The sequence below is a fragment of the Sorex araneus genome, chromosome X, assembly GCF_027595985.1.
Source record: "Sorex araneus isolate mSorAra2 chromosome X, mSorAra2.pri, whole genome shotgun sequence".
NCBI classification, from domain to species: Eukaryota; Metazoa; Chordata; class Mammalia; order Eulipotyphla; family Soricidae; genus Sorex; species Sorex araneus.
In genome coordinates, this window is record NC_073313.1 from 344,268,343 (window position 1) to 344,288,381 (window position 20,039).

Sequence of the window (20,039 nt, forward strand, 5' to 3'; positions counted from 1 at the left end):
GATAATAGCATACATAAAGATTTAGTTTTAGAGTTCTGATTATATACATTACATTGCAAGTCTGAAACTTTGGTTGTAAACAACTGGACAAATTTATTGAGGCTACTTGTCATTTATCTTCCATTGAGCAGATATGAAGGCAAAATATCTTTTGTTAGTAATAGCTATGCTTCTTATTTATACATTAAGCTGTGCTCTTTGTCTACAGAAAGGACACACCCAAACTTGTAGAACTATCTATTTTTCTTATATTATTACTTAATTACCCTTTTTTATACTTACTAGGCCACTGCTTTGATCTCTGGGCAAATTCGTTTTTACTGATGGACGTGAGATGAGATGTTGGGTACCGCCAGGGTAATACCTTGGCGAGTAAAGGTATGGGGCAAAGAATGGCTATGGAAAAAACACGTAACAAAAGAAGGGGGTAAACAGTTACAGAAATCAAAGTGTAATGAGATTTATAAAATGAAATTAACCAATAATACACAACTCCAAATTTTCAATACAAATGACAAAACAAAAAAAAACACTGATGTCCTCTAAGACATAAAACATAAATTTAAGACATTTCAATTTAAATTTTTATAATGCTCATTTAACTAAGCTTTAGTTTACAGTAAATAAAAATTTTTATATTAAATTTAACAAGTTTCTCTTCATTTAATATTTGCATACAATAACCATTTCTAAGTAACATACAAATATAAACTTAGAATCTTAAAGAAATATTGTTCTTTATCAAAAAGTCCTGATTGTATGAAATATCCTGGCGTAAATTATAGCAATGCTGCTGTTCCAAGTTTCTGTGTTTTCACTTCCAGTTATTATTTAGTCTAGTTATTGAGGCTTTTAGTCTTCACGATAAAAAATAATTTTGAGACTCTTTAAGAGTTTATATTATCTCCTGAATATGGAAGCATACATAAAAATGTAGGAAATCTTCATTGTTGATATTTATAACCATAGCACTTACTATGACCATTTCATATGAATACACCATTTTATAAGTAAAATATAAAGATTAAAATTCATTAAGTAATAGCATCCCCTTTCCTCCTGCTATCTTAAGAAAATTGTTCTTTTATCCTTAATACTAAAAGTCTCAATAATTACAATAAATAATAAATATCTAGAAGTAAAAACACAGAAAAGTACATAAATTTTTAAAATTAATAATTATTTAAGGTATCATATGATTGTTATTCATGTACAATCAGTACATACAGGGTCTTTGACTAGATGGTATACTAAGGTTTAGTTTGGGGAGCCACACCAGGCTGTGTTCAGAGCTTAAGTCTTTGCTCTGCATTCACTGATCATTCCTGATAGGGCTCAGGAATGATCAGGGGTTGGCTAAGTGCATGGCAGGTGCTTCAGCTACTGTCTCTTTAGCTTCTAACTATTCTTTAAAATAAACTTTTGGTTTGAAAACTGGCATCTAATGATCAATTGAGCCATTTGACACAAAATCATAGTAGATTCTGACACTGGTAAATAATAACCTGCCTACCACATAGTTAAGTTTTATATTTTACAAGATTAAACCACATTATTAAATGATATTCTATTTTTTCTCCTTTGGTGAGGGAAAGAAAGTAACATTCATGACCTCCTTTAAAATGGTATACCTAATAACCTACAGAGGATATAACTCTTCAAAAATTGAAAAACTGATTTAAATTCTAAAATTCCCTCCTTGTCATATTTATTTTAAGCTTCTCTTTCTTCCTAGTTCTTGAGAAATTTATTTAGGAAAATGACTGGCTTTTATTAATATTAGCCATTATACTTTTTTGAATTAGATTAAAAAGTAAACAAAAGTAAGAAATCAGGATGAATCTTCAGAGTATAATGCTAGGATTTATATTCTATTCCCTATGGGAAAATATCAGTATTTATTTAAGATGATGAAAGTGAGAATCATTTGGGAACACCGAACTTTACAGGGTCTGATAATGTCTATAATATTAGCTGTGTTTTCTAAAAGGTAGAAAACTGTCCTTCTTATACTAAGTAAACATATTGATATTAGGTGAACAACAAAAAAATATTCTAAGTTTAAAAAAGGTGTCATGGGTATGCTATTATTTAGCTATATCTTATTCCTATATAAATAACTTTCTATCATTATCTCACATTTAAAAACTGTAACTAATACTAAATATAGGTTTACTGAACTATTGTAGACATTTAAGTTTATCATTATTTTAAGCAGGAATATAAATTATCATATAAAATTTAGCCAATGGAACATTTGTTCATAAACAAAAAAGCAGGTCCCCTGGAAGCACGGTCTAGTCACCGCTCAACAGTGGAGTTTACCTTGTCAAGATAAGAATAAAAACTCTAATATTGAGACTCAAGTCAGATATAGGTTCTGTTAAACTTCAAAATCATTTTCCTTTAGATAAATCATCTACTTTAAATTCAAACTTAACATTTTCCTATTGTATAGCCAAAACAGTTTCAAAACAATATCAGAATCCATAAACAGAGTGTTTCTGGTATTTCCCAGGAACAAATTCTTAACAGTTCCTCCCACTCCCTTACCCTGTTGTAGAATGGATGCTGAGGTCCCGTCATACCACTGTAATAGCTGCTGTGAGGCTGTGGAGACACAACCCCTCCTCCAAAGGGCCCATTGAAGGAAGTGGAAGAAGAACAGACAGACGGAGGCTGACTGTAGCCAGACGGTGCTCTTGCAGGAGCTTCATGTAAAGACAGAGCAGGATATGCAAGTCCTCCGATATTAATCTGGTCTCTGGCAGCACGAACATCTAAAAGATTAAATTACACCCCAGAAGGCAAAAGAAAATTGGACATTGCTAATTAGTACAATTATTACTTCCTCTAGTTAGCTGATAGAAATGTGGTTTTATCACTCTTGACAAGGATTCCAACTGTCTTACAGAAATAGTCCGGGTTTCTGAAATATTCTGTACACATTCTAGTGAAGGTGAAATCCTAACAAAACCTGCATAAAAAGGGGCTGAGGAGAGAGATCAGAGCAATAGTATAAAGGTAAGACATTTGCCTTGCATGTGGCTGTCGTGGATTCATTCCCGGCACCCCAAATGGTCCCCTGAGCCCTGCCAATAGTGATCCCTGAGAGCAGAACTAGGAGTAGGCCATAAGCACCATTGGGTATGGTCCAAAAGAAAAATAAGGGGGATGAGTAGGAGACATAGTACAGCAGGTAAGGTTCTTGCCTGGCACACAGCCGACTCGGGTTCAATTTTTGGCACTCTATGGTTCTGTGAGCCCCACCAGTAGTAATCCCTAAGCAACACCAGGTATGACACCAAAACAAAACCAAATAAAAAGCTCCATTAAAAATGCTTGTGTGTAATTTGAAGTTACCAATATCTAGCCCGGCAAGCTACTGAGAGTATCCTGCCTGCATGGCAGAGACTGGCAAGCTACCCATGTCGTATTTGATATGCCAAAAAGAGTAACAGCAAGTCTTACAATTGAGATGTTACTGGTGCTCGCTCAAGCAAATTGATGAGCAATGGGATGACAGTGATACATGACAATGATACCAATATCTAGATTCTTTTTTCTGGATTCCAGCAATATAATTCTTTCTCTGATTTTTTTCTTCCTCCCTCCCTTTCTTTTTCCCTCCCTTCATTCCTTCCTTCCGTCTTTTCCCTCTTTCCCTCCCTCCCTTCCTTTCCAGGAGCTACCATGGCTAAACCTTTTGGGACTTGGGGGAAAGGAGTCATTTGGTATTGAGGACGAAACTCAGGGTCTTCACATGGAAGGCACGGCCCTTTGGGCAATCTCCTCAATCCCATGTCTTTTTAAGGAATTTGTACTTTTTAAAAAAAAAAACAATTCTTATGATTCAAATGTATTATTGAATATTCGTAATTGCACATCTAGCATTTATAAATACAATTTTAGTGGCAGACCCAGGTTCGATTCCTCCATCCCTCTCCGGAGAGCCCAGAAAGCTATTGAGAATATCCCGCCCGCATGGCAGAGCCTGGCAAGCTACCCGTGGTGTATTCGATAGTGGAGACGTTACTGATGCCCGCTCGAGCAAATCGATGAACAATGGGACAACAGTGCTACAGTGCTATTTTAGCTGACACTAGGTTTCCATACTATATGAGTCATCTACCAGTGAACAATAACATAAAATTCCATAACCTCAAAGTATACCTCTGACATCAGCCTCACCACAGTTTTCTGAAAAAAATAATACAAGTGTAGTTTAAGTCTCTTTCAAATTTAGAAAACTGGAAGGTGGGTGAACAGTGCCAATACGACACGAAAGAGGTGTGCTTTAATCAAGGTTTTTTCTGTGTGTGCATACAATGCTGCCTTAGAAACACCTCCTAATTATTCAAACTATATGTTGTTATCTTCAGGATATATTTCACAAATACAAGCTAAAATCTGAAGAGTGATACGAAGATCTCCTCCCCTCCGCCTTTCTTTTTGGTTTCTGGATTGTACTCAGCAGTGCTCAGAGATTACTCCTGGCTCTGCTCAAGGGTCACTTCTAGGAGAACTTGGGAGATCATATGTGGTGCCAGAGATTGAACCTGGATTAGCTTTGTGCAAGCTAGTATCCTACCCACTGTACCAAGATTTCCTTACCCTGGGTAGAGAAACTATTTAAAACAGAAGACTGGTGTAAGAAAATGAAAAGAAAATGCACCGACATCTTAAAGTGACTAATGAAGAAAATCTGATTCCAAAGTAAGAACTCAAGTATTCAAGTGGGGAAACATAACTAAGTTTAACCAGTGATATTTCCAAATGGCTGTCAATAACATTTGACAGTCTCAATTTTATTAACTGCCCTAATGCTTGTTACAGTACCTCCCCATTTTTTTAATATAGCCGGAAAATTTTATATAGATAATTATAGACAGGAAAATTTCTGAGGACCTCAGAAAAGAAAAATCAATCTTATTAATACTCACCTGCAATAATTTCCCGTAGTTTGGGGTCTAGGTTTACTGTGCATGGCAAAAACGTCTTCACATCTCGAGCCACAAGAACTGGGGTCCGTGAAGATAAAAACACTTCAAAATTTCTTATGTCTCCATCTATTTCAAGCAGTGGCTCAACATCTTTTGTTGTTGGAATATTCTTTGATATTCTACAGCAAAAAAATCAAATAAAAAAGGTCACAGATGACACAATCAGAAATGCAAGTTCTGCATATAGAACCTATCAGTTATAAAAACAGATAACACATTATACATATTGCTCTCATTTAAAAATGTGGTTTTTGATTTGGGGGTATGTATCATCGACGGCATAATGATGCTAAGGACTTACTCCTAGATCTGTGCTTATGGCACCAATATGCAGTGTTGGGGCTTGTTAAGAATCAAACAGGGGGTAGCCATGTGCAAGGCTACCCTTAACACCTCTCTCCAGACTGCATTTTAAAACATTTTAAAGAAAAGGAAAAGGTAGTATTTGTTACAAATAAATGGTACAGTTATGATACTAAATCAATAAATGTGAGATCAAAATTAGATTACCTTTGGCCAAAGGCAATATTCAGACAGAAAAGAAAGGACGGAAAGTAATATATATGTGTGCGTATACACACACACACACACACACACACACACACACACACACGGTACATCACACAATAATAAGTACTTCTCAGGAAAAACAAAAAGAGTCATCATTTTACAATGAGACTAGATCTCAGATTAAGAATCTGTCTTATGTCATATAACTAGGAAAAAGAATATGATAATCTTAAAAAAATCTGTTTATTATAAAAACATTCTTACCTTTGCAAAGAAAAGGAATCTAATTTAAATTATAAAATTTACCTCTGGCTTCTACCTTTTTGTTTCATTCGAAAAATGCTTTATTGTAGCTTAACTAGGCTGAAGCGATAGCACAGGGCTGGAGCGACAGCACAGCGGTTGGGCGTTTGCCTTTCACTCGGCTGACCCGAGTTCGATTCCTCCGCCCCTCTCGGAGAGCCCTGCAAGCTACCGAGAGTATCAAGCCCGCAAGGCAAAGCCTGGCAAGCTACCCGTGCGTATTGGATATGCCAAAAACAGTAACAATAAGTCTCTCAATGAGAGACGTTACTCGTGCCCGCTCGAATAATCGATGAGCAACGGGATGAAAGTGACAGTGTAGTTTAACTAGCATGGCTACCATGGTGCTAACACTTATGATTTTGATGTACAAAGTGACATCACTACTACCCTTATGTCACTTTTTAGATTTTCTTTTTAGAAAGAATACTGGGGAAGAGGGAGCAGGACTGAGAAAGCCTCCCGAGCAGCACTCAAGTGCTGGAATGCATTCCCAAGGATACTGGGTCAACTGGCTCATAGTTCTGTGCTAGCGCCCGAGGGTGTGTTGCTGCTTGGCCTGGAGGTCCTGGGGACTACTAAACTAATCCCAAATTACTCAGGGGCCTTCAGGGGTCTTCAGTGATTCCAGAGAATCATGTGGTGCTGGGGATCTAATTCCTGTACTCTCTAACCCCTCTACTAGCTCCCTGGCCCCCTCAAAGAAAGATTTTTTTGTAGAGACCAGGGATGCATGAGAACTGGGTCTGATTCCTTGTACTTCAAAATATTTATTTTTAATTACAAAAGGTTTAAGTTTTATTATAAAGTAACACATGCTTATCATAAATATGATAGAAATAAAAATATATACACAATAAAATAAAAATACATGACTTGAAATACAGAAAAATAACTCAGTGACCCCAAATTACCAATCACAATTACTGCAAATATAGAATCTCCTTTAGTCATTTTTTTGCAGATTTTTTTTACATTGTTGTTGGATTTGTTTATGAAACAATTTTGTATCAAGCAGAGGTGTGAGTGTAGAAATATGTGACGTTCATTCGCTAGAAAACACTTGGATAACAATAACATACTTATGTTGAACTATGTAAAACTGCCACTTCAAAGTAAAAAAATGCCAAATACTTCCGTATGTTCAATCTATTACTGTCACTGTCACTGTCATCCTGTTGTTCAACAATTTGCTAGAGTGGGTGCCAGTAACATCTCCACTCATCCTAGCCCTAAGATTTTAGCAGCCTCTCTTTACTTGTCCTTCCCAATGGTGCCACATTAGAGGCTCTTTCAGGGCCAGGGGAATAAGATTCATCATTTTTACTGTTTTTGGCATATTGACTACGCCATGGGGAGCATGCCAGGCTCTGCCATGTGGGCAGGATACTCTCGGTAGCTTGCCCAGTTCTCCAAGACAATAAGAGGTCCAGGAGCTTTGTTTTATAGTCTCTGGATCTTGGCCATTGATGGGATTACACAGTGCTGGGGGGCAGTTTGTGGGTGTGACTGCCTAGCTACTGGAAAAAGGGGGGTCTGGGTGGAGGAGGCTGAGTCCCTATCCAAGCAAGCTTGCAGACCTCAGCCCTGGGTCCCGCACACCTGGGTTCCTTTGCGGTTCCTTCATGGGTGAGGTTCGCCCGAGTGTGTGGAGAGTGGCCTTGAGCATGGCTGTGGCTGGGTTCTGGAGGTCTGGGGCTCTGCTCGGGGCGGGGAGGGAAACTCAACCTACTCCCCTCCAAGGGGCCCTGGTGAAGACAGCCAGGCACGGGGGCAGGAGACTCTTGGATATGGCCCACCTTTAGATTTGCCTTGCCAATCTATTACATTCCAGGTAAAATGCTGATCGGAGGTAGTACGTAAAAATGCTTCACAGAGAGATAAAATGTGAAAGAATGATTTAAAAAGAAAATGATGGGGCTGAAGAGACAGCACAGGGGTTAAGGTGCTTGCCTTGCAAGTAATTACCATGGATTAATTCTCAAACATCACTGCCAGCAGTGATCCCTGAGTGCAGAACCAAGAGTAACCCCTGAGTACTACTGGGTGTGACCCAAAAGAGAAAAGAAAGGGATAAAAAGGAAAGAAGAGAGAGATAGGAAAACTGGAAATAATCCAAATGTCTACTAGTAGATTAATAAGTAACAAGTAATATATCCACGTAATGGAATGTCATTTTGCAATACAGAGGAATGAACTTATTAACACATACAACATGGATAAATTTCATAAATAATGCTTCATCAAAGAGTGGAGAGTACACAGTTGTAAGTTTTCACATAAATATATCCATAAAATATAAACCAATTCAAAATGACAAATATGACATGTAGTTCCCTATGAAGTTAGAAGCAGGAAAGAGGAAGATTCCAAAGGAAACAATTGGAAGTGATACATTGTGATAGCATTTTTGTGGGCCTATGGACATATGAATTGAGAAAATTTTTAAAAATTATATATTTCATATATAAAGTATATCTCAAGAAAATATGTAACTTAAAAATAACTGTGTATTCAGTTATCTTCAAACCACCGAATTCCCAATCAGTCAAGAATATTAACCAGGTTAGGGAGATAGCATAAAGGTCTGGAGCACAAACTAGATCCACATAGTCTCTCAAGCACCACTGGTGTGACCCCTCTCCCACAAACAGTACACTGACTCTAACTATACCAAGCACTAAGATTTTCATGCCCATCAACAAGTAAAATGGATTCTATCTCTAATATTAGTTATTTGAGACCAGCACTTTATTGCTCAGATCCAAAACATCTGCACTTGTATGTTCATTGCAACACTGTTTACAATAGCCAGAATTTGGAAAAAACACGAATGCCTGAGAATGGATGACTGGTTCAAGAAATTTTGCTACATCTACACAATGGAATACTATGCAGCTGTTAGAAAGGATGAAGTCATGAAATTTGCATGTAAGTGGATCTACATGGAGAGCATCATGTTAAGTGAAATGAGGCAGAAAGAGAAACAGGCATAGAAACATTGCACTCATTCGTGGAATATAAAGAAACAGAATGGGAGACTTACACCCAAGAATAGTAGAGATGAGTACCAGGAAAAGGGAATGTCCTGCCACAGAGGCGGGGTGGGGGGGATGGGGTGGGAGTGGTGGGAGGGATACTGGGATCATCAGTGGTGGAGAATGGGCATTGGTGGAGGGATGGGTACTCAATCATTGTATAACTGAAACGTAAGCACGAAAGTTTGTAAGTCTGTAACTACCCCACGGTGATTCATTAAAAAAAATCTAACAGAAAATCCAGAGAGAGAAATTAACAAAAATAGAAAAGGATAGGGTACTGGTAAGAAACTGAGAATCTCAATTTTGTTTTAGTGAATTTCAGAAAGTTCCTCTGACTCACAAACACTTGTATGAAATAGCCCTCTGAAATGAGATTATTTCCTAATATTTTAAAATGGCATTTAAACAAACCCAACTATATTTAAATAAATTGGAAGAACAGGTGCATGGAATCATTTGCAAAATGGCTTAAATATCAGCACTTAAACAGTTAAAAAGGTAGTTCATCTATTCCAGGAATTCAACATAATATACTGAGAGGCTAGGAAGATTTAGATTAAAAAAAAAACACAGCTGACAAGTCACATGAAGCAAATTAGCTGAATTTTAATGCCGACACTGCTTATGCTTGAATATGAACAGTGTTCTCAACATGATGAACAATAGTGCTGTTCACAAGCCAACAGTCTACTGCTGGTTTCCAGATTGAAGTCTCTATTCTAACCTTTTGAGCTCAATACATTAAACTCTTTTACTGAAAGAGATATTTATGTAAATGATAATATTTTGGCAGAGAGCCACCAAAATCATATGTGCCTTTATTTTTCAGATATTTTTCCAAAGGTTAGTATTTAAAGAATTCAAGTAACTTCACTTTTCAATTAAGAGTGAATTTAAATTTCCAGTATTATGAGTCATGTGAATTAAAGTTGCCAGCAGTTAAATGGCTCACAGAAAGCATTATAAAACCTCAGGCATCAATGAGCCCCTAGTAAGTTTAAATGCAATTTCTTTCTATGCTACCAATCTAGCAGTATTTGTTAACGCCAATATCAAAGTAAGTTAAAAGCACTTTGATTATAAATGACAGCGGTTTATGGAGAGAACATATTAATTCTTTGGCAGAGATTACATAAGCATCATATCATTTCCACTCAAAATGAACTTTTATATGGAAAAAATTATATTTTAAATAATAAATACAAATTGGCTCGAAGAGCATAATTTATATGAAGGTACAATTTATTGTACTTTACCTAAAAGGAAGTGATAACATAACTTAATCATAAAGCAGTTAAAAACTAAGAAAAATTTCTTAGAAAATTTGAATAAGTTTAAAAAGTATCTTTATCTCGATCACCAACTACATTGTAGTTGAAGGCCATGTGGGGGAAGGGAGTTGCGGGCTGAATGAGGGCTAGAGACTGAGCACAGCGGCCACTCAACACCTTTATTGCAAACCACAACAGCTAATTAGAGAGAGAGAACAGAAGGGAATGCCTTGCCACAGTGGCAGGGTGGGGTGGGGGGGAGATGGGATTGGGGAGGGTGGGAGGGACGCTGGGTTTACGGGTGGTGGAGAATGGGCACTGGTGAAGGGATGGGTTCCCGAACTTTGTATGAGGGAAGTATAAGCACAAATGTATAAATCTGTAACTGTACCCTCACGGTGATTCTCTAATTAAAAATAAATAAATTTTTTTAAAAAAGTGTCTTTATCTAAAAGTAACTGACAATATAACATAATAGAGCTGGTACTTTACCTAAAAGTAACTGATAATCTAATTTAATCATAAAGTGGTTCAAAGCTAAGAAAAACTTCTTGAAAAATTAGAACAACATAAAAGCTCCCAACTACATCAGATTTTGAAAACCTTGAAACAAATTTATAGCAGACTCTCAAATACTTCCTATCCGTGAATACCAATTCATTAAAAGCACTTTTGAGATTCTGGGAGATAGAGGGAGCTCACAGAGAAAACTGCCACTCAGCATTGTAGCCCAATGCCCAGAAACAAAAGAAAATGAAACGCATTTTTGAGCTTTCTATTCACCTAAGATTACCAATAAACTGCCACCAAGGAAATAAGGACCCTTTCCTGTCTGCCTTCACCCAGTAAACTCTCCCTCCACTTATCTTCTGCACCCGGCTCCATTCCCACCCTTCAAGGAAGTTCCTTCAGGAGCAGACCATGTTCCACTACTCTGAGGACTCAAAGGACACATAATTGACTGACCCCTTCATTAGTGGGATTAGTTTAAGGCCTATCTCCCCTTCAGACTATACATTGTTTTTAAGGTTTTGATTTTGTTCACTAATGGATTACACCCATGCTTAGCATAGAATACCATCACATTCTTTTTACCTAATAAATATCTGTAGAGTGTATTAACTACACAAAGAATGATCCATCACTGTGCCCTTTATGGTACAGAAAAAAAAATCACTGTGCTTGGGAAAAGGATAGGTTGATCCATTTTTGTTTGTTTATTAGGTTGATCCAGTTTGGGTTAATTTTCATTCATGGTCAGAGGTAAGGATACAACTTTATTCTTTTGCATGTGGAAATCTTGTTGTCTCAGGACCATTTCTTGAAGAGACTGTTCTTTCTTCAACTGAACAGCTCCGTGAAACTGGAATAATTTTGCATTCATTTAGATCTTCTGTGGTCAAGAAGAGAGATTACCAGGGATCAAGCTAGTACTACTCATACTAAGCATGTGAAGTACTACTGATCTATACCCCAGCTCTTAGATCTTCTTTAATTTAGTAGTGTTGTATAGTGTTCTCAGCATCCAAACCTTTAAATTTATCCAACCTTTAGTGAAATTTATTCCTGCATAATCCAGTCATTTAGAATATATTGCATATAGAACTGCACTATTGATTTTCTTTTAATTTGTTCATTGCAGATTAATAGAAACACTATTTTGTGTGCGTGCGTGTGTGTGTGTGTGTGTGTGTGTGTGTGTCTGCACGTGGGCACATGCACGCACGTAGCTCAGTAACCCAAAACTTTGCTGAATTTGTTTATTAGCTCTCTCAATTTTGTTGTGAATTCTCTGGGATTTTCTATATTACAGGAACATGTCATTTAGAATACGAGACAGTTTTTAGTTCTTCTATTCTGAATTGAATTATTTTATTTCTGTTTCCTGTCTAGCTACACTGACAAGAACGTTTAGTTCAACGTTGAATAGTAATAGTGAAAGTGAGTTTCTCTGTGAACTCAGATTGCTCTAACAGATCCCTAACACCTGTAGCTCAAATGTTCTTTGAGCACGAAAATAAGATCAGGATGCCAACATGATCAAGTTCTGATGAGAACCTTCTCTCAGGTTTGCAGTTATTTCTCTGGTACTTTTACAGGACATAATTCCATCAAAGGATTTCAGATATCATCTAAACCTACTATACTATTAAAGGCCTCCACTTCCAAATACTATCACCTTAGTTTTAGAAGGATGCATTCATTACATGGCAGCAGACTTCCTTGTCTTAGGAGGAAAGCTTGCAATCACAGTAGAGAATAATGATTAGCTGTGTATTTTTCATAAATACACTTTATCACATTGAGTAACTTTCCTCCTCTTCCTGTTTTTCTGAATGTTGTCATCCAATAAAAGGTGTTGGATTTTGTCAAATCACATTTCAATGCCCATTAACATTCTCTTGCAATTCTTTTTATATCTGTAAGGTTAGTGGTAATGTGTCCCTTACTGGTTAAAATGAGACACTTATCTTGCATCTTCTCTTTTAATTTTTTTGTCAGTCTAGGGCTGGAACGATAGCACAGTGGGTAGGGCATTTGCCTTGCACCTGGCCGACCCGGGTTCGATTTCTCTGTCCCTCTCGGAGAGCCTGGCAAGCTACTGAGAGTATGACAGAGCCTGGCAAGCTATCCATAATGTATTCGATATGCCAAAAACAGTAACAAGTCTCATAATGGAGACGTTACTGGTGCCTGCTCAAGCAAATTGATGAACAATGGGATGACAGTGCTACAGTGAAAGATGTATTGGTCTTTAAAAATGACTTTTGGTTTCACTGATTCTCTATTCTCATACTTATCCCTTCTCTAATCTTTATTACTTCCCTTTTTATAAATTAGGCTATTCAAGATATTCTTTTTTTTTTTTTTTCTTTTTGGGTCACACCCGGCAATGCACAGGGGTTACTCCTGGCTCTGCACTCAGGAATCACCCCTGGTGGTGCTCAGGGGACCATATGGGATGCTGGGAATCGAACCCGGGTCGGCCGCGTGCAAGGCAAACGCCCTACCCGCTGTGCTATTGCTCCAGCCCCTCAAGATATTTTTTTTAAACCTAGGCATTTATAACTATAAATTTCATTATGAGCACTGTCTTTACTACAGTCTTAAAATTCTCATAAGAGTAACTGTTAATGGTTCTATAACCATCCATATTATATTGGAAAGAATATATGCGCCCGTGGGAGTCTGAAAGATAAGGCAATTCTCTTGCTATATCTAAAATAACGAGTAACGAAGCTTTAGAGGCTAAAATCCCACAAGTGGAAGTTTGTGTTGAATGCAGAGCAACACTCAAATAACTTGTTAGAAGAGAAAACAAAGAAGCATCTGGATGTGTTGGGCACAGTAACTCAAGACAACAGTGTGTAGAGTATTCGGTTTTCTCCCTAATACCTGCATTCCAAAGCCTATAGAAATAATAGTATGTTTTATAGGCATTTTATTCAGTAAAGGGAAAATAAAAATCACTTATATCTGTGGCATAGTGAATAGATAATTAGGTGAAACCTTCAGGCTTATTTGTTGATTTCTAGTTTCAAGTTTTTAAAATCTTTTACTCAGAACACAACTTAGAAGTATGTCATGTGAGAAAAGAAGTGAGGCTTAGTATTTCTCTAGTGATGATTCAACTTGCTAGTGTATTCAACTGACTAGGAAATTCGGTATAACCAAACCTGGGGAAACATCTCCTTTGAAGCTATTATATAAACTTCCTATGTATTTACGTGACAGATGTTTTCTATGAAGTGCTGTTTTGATAAATGCAGCAATTTCTAGAAATACAATGCCTGCATGAACTGCAACCTGGCTGTTTTCTGAAATAAATATTTCTGCACTAACAGGCTTTAAGTATTAACAGATGATCTCAGGTATTTTGGAATAAGGTCATACTATTTGATGATTAAAATAAAAAGCAATGTAACTAATTTCCCATCAAACAACAAAATACTTAAAGACTAGATCACTTGTGTGTGTGTGTGTGTGTCTGGCAGGTCATTTAACCTCTCCAGATAGACTCCAGTTGCCCAAATTCAAACTCTTCATTTACTTGTATGTACGTATGTATGACCTTAAATGCTTCTCATGTCCCTCCATTTGCGGAGATGCCTTTCTTCCAGAACAATGAAAGAAAATCCAACCTACACATAATATCACTTTCATGATATTATGAAAACCTAACTCCTATGGTTTTCCAGTATAAAAAAATGAGACAGAGCTTCATTTGACTTTAAGGTGGCCACTCTGAAAACAAAAGGTACAAGAAAGGATTGACAGAGAGGGGTCACATGTAAAAGCTCAAAGAAGTATCTCTACTTAAGGTTCCGCTATAATACTGATAAGGTGTGACCCTCTGTACATGTAAGTTATGACAAATGTTTTGAGTAAGCTATCCCTTCTCTTATGTAAAATCTAATAGGAAAGATTTATTTTAATGATATAAAGAATCAGAGAGGAAAAGTTTAAAAAGAATATCATATGTGTTGAATATCTTCTGCTGGCCATTCTCTGAGCCAGGTATTTTATTCACTTTATCTAATTTCTCTCAACATTCCATGAAGAATTACTTCAACTTTTTAATATGAAGAAATAATGGCTCCAAGAGGTTAAGAAAGTGGCTGGGTATCAGTTTGTATGTAAGTAGCAGAGAACCTGTGTGTCTAATTCAAAAGCCTCTGCCCAGCTCCGTGAGTGGTTCAAACTGAGTGCCATAGACAGAGTTTTAAATTCATAAGACAATGGCTTACATGTTCCAATTCCTTAAAAATAAGACAGAAAGGTGGGTAAAATGCACTTAGGATCTCCAAGGTCATCCTGGCATTCTTTTTCTTTTCTTTCTTCCGTATTCTGTTTTTGTTGCAAATGTTAAAATAAATTTTCTCTTCCATTTTTCTATGCCTATTTACATTCCTTAAGTTTTAAAATTTGGGCCCGCATTTTCTATACACAAAATTATTCAAGCATGAACACTACTCCACCCTATATCTGAGCAAAAAGCTAATAACTATTTACAAAATCAAAACAATAATTCATGACATAACCCAGTGACAGGACTAAGACAAGCAGCACCCAAAATTTCAAATTATAAGAATGTGAACAATTCTAAGATACACTGATAATTCACCTGTGAAGCAAAATTCTACATTAATCTTCTGTCAAGTTTCTAGAACAGCTTAGTTGAAAACATCATATCACTGTAAAACAAATGTGAAAATCAGCATTTGCATTTATTTAAGGTATAGAATTATCTATAATGTGCCAAGGTTGAATGCAGATACAAAAAGTTTTTGGGGGAGTGAGGGATGCCGGTTGGATGATACCCAGCGGTGCTCAGGGCTTACTCCTGGCTCTACTACTAGCAGGAATAACACCTGGTGGGGTACAAGGGACCATATCTGGTGCTGGAGAACAAACCTGGGTCAGCTGTGAGCTAGGCAAGTACTCTAACCACTGTGATATCTCTCCATTATCCCACCCACCATCTCATAAAAAGATTTCTTAACCAATGTAGGAATCCTGTAATTACACACCAGTTTCAATTTTAATATTATTCAAATTTCATTCTAATGAAAATGTTAAAATACAATTTTTTTTAATGCCACCTTTGGCAGTACTTAAGGTTACTCCTGACTTTGTGTTCAGTGATCACTCCTGATGGTGCACAGAGAACCACACGTGGTGCTGGGGATGAACTGGATCAACTGCATGTACAGCAAGTGCCTTGTCCCCTCTGCTATCTCTCTGTTACCAGAAAATGTTAAAATTTAAATTTATCTTCATTCTACATTATCTGCATAAAATTTAATTTGCAGAAAGTCTTTCACATGGTTATTTCATGTGAAAGGCTTTCACCAAGCCTGAAAAAGTGTGCTAGAGCATGCTTACACCCAGTTAATACCTTGCAAGTAATCAAGTGATAGAAATTTAAATGATGACACATAATTTCAAAAAATTTCAAATAATGAGATATATAATAATAATATATAATAAAGAGGTTAAAGGAGGCAACATAATTCACAACTGACTCAATATGAGAACGTATGTTATTAAAAGAAAAGCCTATTTATATTGGAGTGTACATAATGAAATATTTTAAAATATTCTGAGAAAGTAAATGAGAATCAACTTTCAAATCCATTGAAGGGATATTAACAATATAGTGTGGTGCTAACAAGCAGTTAAGAGATGTTTGTTATTGTACTTTAAGAAAGCTTAAGAAGTATGACATTAGGGTTGAAGCGATAGTATAGAGGGTAGGGTGTTTGCCTTGCACAAGGTTGACCTGAGTTCAATCCCCTATGGTCCCATATGGTCCCCCCAAGTACCGCCAGGAGTAATTCTTGAATGCAGAGCCAGGAGTAACCCCTGAGTATTGCTGGGTGTGACCCAAAAAGCAAAAAAAAAAAGTATTAAATTAAACCTTAAACATCAAGAGCAAATGTTTTACAATAAACTAGGCACAAAGAATAAGGCACAGGAAAATGGCAGCTGTGAACACAAATGTATGCATACGTGGGGCTGGAGCGATAGCACAGCGGGTAGGCCATTTGCCTTACACATGGCCGACCCAGGTTAGATTCCCAGCATCCCATATGGTCCCCGAGCACCGCCAGGAGTAATTCCTGAGTGCATAAACCAGGAATAACCCCTATGCATCGCCAGGTGTGACCCCCCCCCAAAAAAATGTATGCAGGTACTGGAACAAAGGCAGAGCCGTAGACCAATGGAACAGGGTTGAATATCCCTACACACAACCCCAAATGTATGATCATCTAATCTTTGATAAGGGAGCAAGAGATGTGAAGTGGAGCAAAGAAAGCCTCTTTAACAAATGGTGCTGGCACAACTGGACAACCACATGCAAAAAAATGGGTTTAGACCTTGACCTGACACCATGCACAAAAGTCAGATCAAAATGGATTAAAGACCTCAACATTAGACCACAAACCATAAGGTACATTGAAGACAAGGTCGGCAAAACCCTCCACGATATTGAAGATAAACGTATCTTCAAAGGTGACACGGAACTAAGCAATCTAGTAAAAACAGAGATCAACAAATGGGACTACATTAAACTAAAAAGCTTCTGCACCGCAAGAGATACAGTGACCAGAATACAAAGACTATCCACAGAATGGGAAAGGATATTTACACAATAGCCATCAGATAAGGGGTTGATATCAATGGTATATAAAGCACTGGTTGAACTCTACAAGAAGAAAACATCCAACCCCATCAAAAAATGGGGCGAAGAAATGAACAGAAACTTTACCAAGGAAGAAATACGAATGGCCAAAAGGCACATGAAAAAGTGCTCTGCATCACTAATCATCAGAGAGATGCAGATCAAAACAACCATGAGATACCACCTCACACCACAGAGATTAGCACACATCCAAAAGAACAAAAGCAACCGCTGTTGGAGAGGATGTGGGGAGAAAGGGACCCTTCTTCACTGCTGGTGGGAATGCCGACTGGTTCAGCCCTTCTGGAAAACAATTTGGACGATTCTCAAAAAATTATATATTGAATTCCCATTTGACCCAGCAATACCACTGCTGGGAATATATCCCAGAGAGGCAAAAAAGTACAATCGAAACAACATCTGCACATGTATTTTCATCGCAGCACTGTTTACAATAGCCAGAATCTGGAAAAAACCCGAATGCCCCAAAACGGATGACTGGTTGAGGAAACTTTGGTACATCTATACAATGGAATACTATGCAGCTGCTAGAAAAAAGGAAGTCAAGAATTTTGTAGTTAAGTGGATGGGCATGAAAAGTTTCATGCTGAGTGAAATGAGTCAGAAAGAGAGAGACAGACATAGAAAGACTGCACTCATCTATGGTATATAGAATATCAGAGTGGGAGACTAATACCCAAGAACTGTAGAAATAAGTACCAGGAGGTTGACCCCATGGCTTCGAGGCTGGCCTCACGTTCCGGGGAAAGGTCAACTCAGAGAAGCGATCACCAACTACATTGGAGTCGAAGGCCATGTGGGGGAAGGGAGTTGCGGGCTGAATGAGGGCTAGAGACTGAGCACAGCGGCCACTCAACACCTTTATTGCAAACCACAACAGCTAATTAGAGAGAGAGAACAGAAGGGAATGCCCTGCCACAGTGGCAGGGTGGGTTGGGGGGGAGATGGGATTGGGGAGGGTGGGAGGGACGCTGGGTTTACGGGTGGTGGAGAATGGGCACTGGTGAAGGAATGGGTTCCCGAACTTTGTATGAGGGAAGTATAAGCACAAAAGTGTATAAATCTGTAACTGTACCCTCACGGTGATTCTCTAATTAAAAATAAATAAATTATTAAAAAATAAATAAATAAATAAATAAAAATTAAAAAAATGTATGCATATGAATGTCTCATATTAAAGCAAAATTTTATTATATAACATATAAAAGTTTAATGCTTAAGAAGCACAGAACTTGAGTCCTAGTTTAGGATTTAATATTTTTAAATCTTAACACAAATTTTTAAGTAAATTCCTTTAAAAAATCTCTTTTCTTATCCACCCAGAGAGGCTGGAGAGATAGTATAGTGGGTAAGGTATGGTATTATATCTCACAAATGAATGAAATTAATCAATAGTTGTTCTTCTCCTGACTTCTTTTACTTAACTTGACTTCTTCCAATCCTATCTATATTATTGCAAATATCAAGATTTCATCTTTTCTTATAGCTGAATAGTGTTCTATTGTGTATATAAATATCACATCTCCTTCAGCTACATGTAAAGCAAGTAGCTGACCCAAGTTGGTTTCCAGGTACCATATTCAGTCCCCTGAGCACTGCCATGAGTGATCCCCGAACACAGAGCCAGATGAAACCCTGAGTTGGGTGTGGCCCCCAAACAAACAAAAACCCCACGTGATCAGAGAGTCACCCATTTATGATCAAGATTCTCAGACTTACAAATGTTTAATGAAGTGATTTTGAAGGAGGAAATGAAAATTGAGTTTTGAATATTCATTACACTTGGTGTTTTTCGTACTTTCCTGTAAAAAGGGAATGCAAAATGCATCACACATCTTGTTTCTCCGCTGAACATGGTAATAATTTTTCTAAGGAAATACTCCCATCTTGTGGGCTTGCTGAATATTGCTAACAAAAGTACTTGCATAATGATTTTATAACAGCAACTCACTTTATCTTATCTAATGCTTTTAGTCAACTAGCATTTTTTTCTGTGTAGATTACTATTCTTTATTCTTATTTTTATAAAGAATTTTATGCTTTTGTTTAAAAATTTGAAATCACAAATATCTGTAATAAGAAAAAATTGATCACTAAAGTCATTAATATTTTGGGCAAATATGAATCCTTCAATAATCAAATTTACTTTAAATATAAGCAATACTCTTACTTTATTTTATAAATGGCAACCTTATATGGTTATATATTTTATTCTACATATTAAGGCATATACTTTATTAGTTTTTTTTTAAGTTAAATACACTTTTTTTTTTAACTGGATCACCGTGAGATACAGCTACAAAACTGTTCATGGTTGGGTTTCAGTCATACAGTGTTTCAATATCCAACCCTCCACCAGTGTACATATCCCACCACCAAAGAACATATATACTGTAAAGAGAAAATGATTCCGCTACTTCTGGTTTTAAACAGTCAATAGTCATGAGTTTGCAAGACAAAGGTTAATCCATAACTATGAACATTTAAAACTCCATTGTTCTGCATAAGAAAATACAGAAAATGGTAGGAGTTCAAATGATAACTCTTTTTTTTCTTTTTTGGGTCACACCTGGCGATGCACAGGGGTTACTCCTGGCTCTGCACTCAGGAATTACGCCTGGCGGTGCTCAGGGGACCATATGGGATGCTGGGAATTGAACCCGGATTGGCAGCATACAAGGCAAACGCCCTACCTGCTGTACTA

General features: G+C 37.2%; 1 protein-coding gene across 6 annotated transcripts in view; it reads right to left on the reverse strand.

Annotated features, from left to right (window-relative positions):
- KIDINS220 (kinase D interacting substrate 220) overlaps positions 1 to 20,039 on the reverse strand; it is a 105,440-nt gene that overhangs the window by 21,267 nt on the left and 64,134 nt on the right. For 4 of the 6 annotated variants that reach the window (XM_055119851.1, XM_055119849.1, XM_055119850.1 and 1 more), the window contains exons 23-25: positions 4,944 to 5,122; positions 2,554 to 2,780; positions 283 to 396 (exon numbers count right to left, since the gene is read on the reverse strand). In XM_055119851.1, the coding sequence (XP_054975826.1) occupies positions 283 to 396; positions 2,554 to 2,780; positions 4,944 to 5,122 (520 nt within the window). The remainder of the gene's footprint in view (positions 1 to 282; positions 397 to 2,553; positions 2,781 to 4,943; positions 5,123 to 20,039) is intronic. The other 2 variants (XM_055119853.1, XM_055119852.1) reach the window with 1 other exon arrangement.